We start from the raw sequence: 6,892 nt of genomic DNA, 5'->3' as shown, positions 1-6,892 counted from the left end.
ATATTTAAGTAATTAATAAATAATAATAAATGTATTTGTGATTATTTAAAATATTATTAACTATGAATAAATGTAAATACAAATTATGAAGGAATACATTTCTTGAATGAATACAAATGTAATTTGAATTAGTAATAAATTTATAGAAGTGTAAAAATATAATCAAGTCAACTTATTTACGTATAATGTAATTTTTTCACAGTATCAAGCCTTAAAAAACTAGAATGATCATATTTGGGGAGCCAAACATCTTTGACTAAAGTGTATCGATGGAAATGGCAGCTGTCATTTACAACTCGTTAATTTTCTCAGCGCAATGTACATTTTAAATCAAAAATAATGTCTTTTTTATTTTGACTAAACAGCGTCATCTACCGGAAGACTTGAAACAGTACAATTGTTATAGAGTTTCCATGGTAACCTGTGAGTCCAAGTAGGCTATTAGCGTGTCTGGGACATAGTATTGCACTGGTCGTCTAATTTTTAACAAAGTAATACGTTGTAAGATTTTTTTTAACTGTTCTGCTAAGCATATTGTACTAAATATTGTATTTGCTGAACAGTTTTTTTTTTTTTGTAACAAAGTATCGCGAGTTCACTTAAGAATAATTAACTCGCTCTTCTTGTAGCTAGTTGTTAGCAGTTTTGATACACTGTAAACATGGCAATCCATGGCTATGATGGTAAGGCAGCTCTGCAGCAGGTCAATCAGTTTTGGTCGATGTTAGATGACATGTGTGAGAATAACCCGGAGGAGTACAGGAGCTTCATTCAGCGCCAGATGCGGGAGGGAGCCGAGTTTCACTCACCGCCGCAGCCGCACACCTGCATCCGAACTGCCGTGCTGGTAAACCTTTCAACCTCTACTAAACTAAGCTCTTTTATTTTATTGATATCAAATAAAAACACAAACACACAGCTGTCTTGTTGTTTAATTTGATACGTGGATGATTCTAGAATTGCGGGTACATTTTGATACATTTTAAAAAATGTTTTGATTCATATCACAAATCATATCAAATCATCTCTAAAAAATCATGTTTGTATGTGTATTAAGTGACCTTTTGTCTCAAAAATATTAGCTTAAAGAGTGTGTTTACTTGGTTAAGCTGGTTTACTTTAACATATAAGTTAAACATTTGCAGGAAACCTCTATTTTATGTAATTTCTAGTGATTTAAAAGAACATTTTGAATTTGAAAAGAACATTTGTCATTGTTCTGGTCAACCCTGTTTCATAGGTTACACCAGTGGTCATAAACTCAGTTCGGGCCGCAGTTCTGCATAGTCTAGCTCCAATCAGCTCTTACTCACACCTGCTTAGCTGTTCCATTAATCAAGGTATTCAACACTATGTTTAATTAGGGTTAGAGCAAAACTGTGCAGAGCTGCGACCCTCCAGGAATCAAGTTTAAGACCTATGGGCAGTGGTGTAAAGTAACTGATTACAAATACTCAAATTATTGTAATTAAGTAGTTTTTTTTCGCAGGAATTGTACTTTACTAAGTAGTTTTAAAAATGTGTACTTTCCCTTGAGTACATTTTTAGTGCAGTATCTGTTCTTTTACTCCACTACTTTCCTTCAACCTGCAGTCACTACTTTTATTTTTTCTTGTCTATGAGGATTAGAAAAATCAGTCCTGTGATTCCTGACCAATCAAATCACATATAGAAGGTAAATTGCATCATATTGAACTACCTCAACACGCTTTATAATTGCAGCGAACCAATTGGAAGCATTAAGTGCCCAAGAATATGTCCAAAATCTTTACACGCATTGACCCAGAAACGGTTTTGTTTCATGTCACTGAAGAAAAAATGACGGATGTTTACTGTATTATGACCGAAATGGCCTTAAACACCCAGTAGGCAGAAGGAGTCAACATGACGCCAGATTGGCGTTGTACCCTAAAGTCATGGGGATGTTGCATTTTGTTTGAAAATAAAAATCGGCCAATGTCAATGTCCAATGTCAACCTAAAATGAACATCTAATGATGTTACAGCTTGATGTTGTGTGGATGTTACCACTATGACATCTATCAGATTCTGGATTTTGGTTGCCATATATACATGATGAATAAATGTCAGTATTTGATGTCAATATGATGTTGGTTTAAGATCCTCAATGTTGGATTTTGGACACTTTCCAACATAATAAAAAATCAACCTAATATCTCCGTCATTATTGGACATCAAAATAACATTGTGCTTAGACGCTGGCTAGAAATGGAGTTTTAGTCACCTGACGTCACAACCTAAATCTAACCTAATTTTAACGCTCTATGACGTTGTGTACCTGCTGGACAATAACTAAATGCACTACAGAATGTTACGTTTACACACACATGCACAAATGACATGTAAATGCATCAGCTTTTAACAGCGTAATACTCACTACTCAAAGCTCTGATGTTTCACAGAGCACTTATTCATTGTTGCTCTTATAGTTGTGTAAATTGCTTCCTTGTCCTCATTTGTAAGTCGCTTTGGATAAAACCGTCTGCTGAATGAATAAAAGTTAATGTATTGACTACTCTTGAGTACTTTTAAAAGGGCTACTTTTTACTCCTACTTTGAGTAATATTTACAACAGAAACTTTTACTCTACTTTCACTACATTTTTAGGCAAGTAATGGTACTTTTACTTAAGTATGATTTTTCAGTCTTTCCACCACGGTTTACAATGACCAAGAGGGGACTTGTTTGGGTTTCTCCCCTTTTCTGCACCTGTTGAACATTCATGTTTATGGGATGGGAACTTTTTTGTATTCAGGGAATTTTTAATATCATTTAGTCTCAATCATTTTTGAACAGTTGTGAAAGTAAAATTGAATCATCATCAGTATGGTCTGTAATTGAGGAACATTTATTTGGTTGCTTTTTCAGGGAGCAAATGAAGGCATTTTGTACATTAACATATGCGGCTGGAAACGTGTACCAGCTCCTGCTTCTGACAAAGAACCTGTCCCTGTGTGTGGTGGAAGAATGGAGAAATTGACAGAGGAGAAGGGTACAGTAAATAAATACATAAAAAAAATAATAATCCTGGAATCATTTAATATTCTTCACGTTGTTCCAAACCTGTATGGCTTTGCTACTTTCAAAGATAAAATATAATTTAAAGGATGTTGATGAAGTTTTGATTGCCATTGGCTTTGATTGCAATTGGTATTTATTGGAAATGTAGTGTGATCTGAAACTCAAAATATCAAAATAACTTTCGGAAAAAGGAAGGGTCACACAGTTTTAAAACAACTTGAAGGTAAATTCTTTTTTTTTTTTTCACATTCTGTCAATTATCATTTTAAGAGCTTCAAAACATTTTATTTATACCTAAAAGGTAAACGTTTTAAGTGTTTTTTTTCCCCCATAGTTTTGTGTTTTGTTTTCCTATATATTTCTGTGTTGGCAGTATAGGTAATAAACTGTGAACTCTTAATGTAAATGAAAGGGTCTTGAAATAACAAGTTATGTTGAAATAAAAAAGTTGACATCTCAAAAGAATGTCAAAACAAGAAGTTAGATATTTTTTACCATCCAGTCCAGGGATTTTACATTTCCATGATTTTAGGATTTTTTTTTATCCTCAAGTATCAGTTTGTTTCCTTTTAGTTAATTATACGTTGTTCATTTTTAAGTCTGTGCTTGAGAAAATCTGACCTTGTGTGTGTTTTACAGAGGAATATAGTGTTGTTGATGCGGCGTTCAACCCTGAGGTTCTGCAGACAACTGAAAAAGACAAAGAGGAGAAAGAGAATCTCTGTCTGCTTGCTCTGAACTTCATCCAGCAACAGCACAACCTTACTCTGTCCCAACACTACAAACTCACCAATGACAAAATCAAGGGCAGCTTTCGGGATATGAAGCAGCGGCTCATGTCCACAAAAACATGCAAATCTACTTTAAATGGCTCACAGTCTGAACCAGGTATAGTCCACATACAGTACATTGGACATTCATAGACAGCTTGAATGTCATACATTTATATTAAAAAACTCTGACCTGTCATTGATGATTCCATGAAAAGGCTTAAAGGGATAATTCACCAAGAAAGAAAACATTTGTCTATTTCTCTTGTTCCAAATTTGTTTTAATTTCTGTATTTTGCTGAATACAAATGAAGACAGTTTGAATGATGATGGAAATCTTGACTTCCTCTGTATTATTATTTTTACTATGGATGGCGATGGCCAACTAATATCCTCTTTATTGTGTTCATCAGAAAAAAAAGAACTCATAAAGGTTTGAAACAACTTGGATACATGGTAATTTAAGAAAATTATTTTTGAGTGAAATATCGAGTTATGTTAAAATAGTTCTATATAGATAAATGGTTAATATCTTGAAATAAACAATTTAATATCTTGAGAAAAATAAGTTATGTCAAAATAATGAATTCATATCTCAAACTAACTAGATAAAACAATGTAGAATAATATCTCAATATGCTCATTTAAGTCAATTATTATCTTTCCAACATACATTGGAACCTTTACAATACACAAAAGGCTCTTTATGATGGATGAAAAGGTTCTTTAGACTAGTGGCATCTCTGAGAAAATATCCTATTGGAACCTTGATATGTAAGAATCTATGATACAGGTTTTAACTGAATAGCTCATTTTAATAGCACCTCATTATGAACATATTGTATGAAGTGATTTTGAGGATTACAGTGCAGTATTGAGAGATTCTATTGCTCTTTTTCTGTGTAGCTCCATCTCTTCTTCAGCAGATCTGCTCCCTGCAGAATACTGAGAGTGATGAGGACTCATCCATTGAACTGAGCATAGAGCAGGAAAGAAAACCAGCAAGATCAGGCCTTATTGAGGTGATCTCAAGCACAGAATTAGACCAGCCTCAGCCACAACTACCCAAGCATCAGCTGACGATCTGTCCTGATGGCAATGGTTCTTCTAGAATCCTGCAGTTATGTGTAGAGCTTCCTGGAGTGAGATCCGTATCACAGTGCCAGCTCAGGATCTCTGAGGTCAGTACCTTTGATATACCACCTGTGTCGGATGAATTAGTCTTTATTTTATATTTAATGTTTTCATTTTATTTTATATTGACAGAGTACAGTACAATCTAAATGTCCATAGATTCGGTTTAACATTTGTTCAGGCCTTACTCTATTTTATTTATATTTCTTGAGGGTTTTTTTATGCTGTGGACTCAACAAAGGGATGGTTTTTATTATTTAGGATGATATTCTCCTGGAAGTTGAAGACATTTATTATCTTCTTCTTCCATTCCCCGAGTTGGTCAAGGAGGAGACATGCACTGCAAAGTTCAATAAGAAGAAACAGACTCTTAATGTGACGGTAAATGTATTATGAAAATAGTTCACTCTTGTTTATCCAGAAACTGAGAATAAAGGCTGTTTAGCTCCACCTTTGAAATATATCATAAGTTGTCGTATCAAGGATCATAAATCATGCAATTTTACTCAAAGATTCTCTGTTCATTGATTAATTTTCTTTTTGGCTAAGTCCCTTTTTTATTAATCCGGGGTCGCCACAGCGGAATGAACCGCCAACTTATCCAGCAAGTTTTTACACAGCGGATGCCCTTCCAGCCACAACCTATCTCAATATATCAATATATATTGATATATAATCATATGAATATAATTCATACCACCAGATGATTTGAATAACTCTATTTATAAAGATTTCATTAACTTTTCTATCCGGTGCATTTTCATAATAAATATATTATAAAGTTATAATAAATTACAAGCATATATAAAACCAAAACATTAAATCTAATAAAGAGCAAAAATAAAAGTTAAATAAATAGTGCTTCATGGTTTTCTTTGGAGTGTAACAGTATTGAAAAATAAAAATAGATCAAATGTAAAATAACATGATTATCATTATATAAATAATTTCATGCAATAGTATTTATTAATATCATTAAGCTTTAAACTTTATTAAATAATCAAATCTTGTGATGTTACTTTTGCAGATATACACATTGATGCTCAAATGATGTATCGTTCAGCCCTAATTTTAACGTCTTATTGAGATTTTGTTGCACTGCACCAAAATAAATTCTAGGTTATTATTTTAGTTATTGTCAGAATACTAAATACATTTCTATATATTCATTCATTAATTTTGTTTTCGGCTTAGTCCCTTTATTAATCTGTGGTTGCCACAGCGTAATGAACCTTGAATCTCTTTGGGAAACATCCGCACACACTCATTCACACCCATACACTACGGACAATTTAGCCTACCCAATTCACCTGTACCGCATGTCTTTGAAGTTTGAACTGTGGTGGAAACCAGAGGACCCAGAGGAAAACCACGTAAACGCAGGGAGAACATGCAAACTCCACACAGAAACCCTAACTGTTTGCTTCTGTGGGCACAGAAACGCTAACAGAAATACAACTATATACAGTTGAAGTCAAAATCATTAGCCTCCCTGAATTATTAGCCCCTGTTTATTTGTCCCCCAATTTCCGTTTAACGGTGAGAAGGTTTTTTTCAGCACATTTCTAAACATAATAGTTTTAATAACTCATTTCTAATAACTGATTTATTTTATCTTTGCCATCATGACAGTACATAATATTTTACTGGATATTTTTCAAGACACTTCTATAAAGCTTAAAGTAACATTTAAAGGCTTAACTAGGTTAATTAGGTTAACTAGGTTAGGGTAATTAGGCAATTAGGTTATGGTTTGTTCTGTAGACAATCGGAAAAAAAGCTTAAAGGGGCTAATAGTTTTGACCTTAAAATGTTTTAAAAAAAAATGAAAAACTGCTTTTATTCTAACCGAAATAAATAATAAATAAATTCATAATAAAATGAGTGATATATGTATTCTATATATATATATATATATAGAATTTTGGACACACTTGATGTACAGTA

At 33.3% G+C, this 6,892-nt stretch overlaps 1 protein-coding gene across 2 annotated transcripts; it reads left to right on the top strand.

The window, feature by feature from the left end:
• Positions 1-423: 423 nt before the first annotated feature.
• Positions 424-5,454, top strand: pih1d2 (PIH1 domain containing 2). 2 transcript variants are annotated; one of them, XM_073923022.1, is made up of 6 exons: positions 424-847; positions 2,889-3,012; positions 3,681-3,929; positions 4,718-4,833; positions 4,923-4,992; positions 5,207-5,454. In XM_073923022.1, exons 1-5 carry the CDS (start codon positions 662-664, stop codon positions 4,989-4,991), a joined length of 744 nt encoding a protein of 247 aa, XP_073779123.1. In that variant the 5' UTR covers positions 424-661; the 3' UTR covers position 4,992; positions 5,207-5,454.
• The last annotated feature ends 1,438 nt before the right edge of the window (positions 5,455-6,892 follow it).

Source organism: Danio rerio, chromosome 15, assembly GCF_049306965.1.
Source record: "Danio rerio strain Tuebingen ecotype United States chromosome 15, GRCz12tu, whole genome shotgun sequence".
Taxonomy (NCBI): domain Eukaryota; kingdom Metazoa; phylum Chordata; class Actinopteri; order Cypriniformes; family Danionidae; genus Danio; species Danio rerio.
The sequence above is the reverse complement of the archived record's forward strand: the minus strand, read 5'-3'. Positions and strand labels throughout refer to the sequence as shown.

Bases quoted from the DNA above. Each gene is read 5' to 3' on its own strand.
- pih1d2 (XM_073923022.1), top strand. From the start codon at position 662: ATGGCAATCCATGGCTATGATGGTAAGGCAGCTCTGCAGCAGGTCAAT. The intron at 3,930-4,717 runs GTATAGTCCACA...TTTTCTGTGTAG, and splicing joins TGGCTCACAGTCTGAACCAG to CTCCATCTCTTCTTCAGCAG. The intron at 4,834-4,922 runs GTGATCTCAAGC...TGGTTCTTCTAG, and splicing joins CAAGATCAGGCCTTATTGAG to AATCCTGCAGTTATGTGTAG.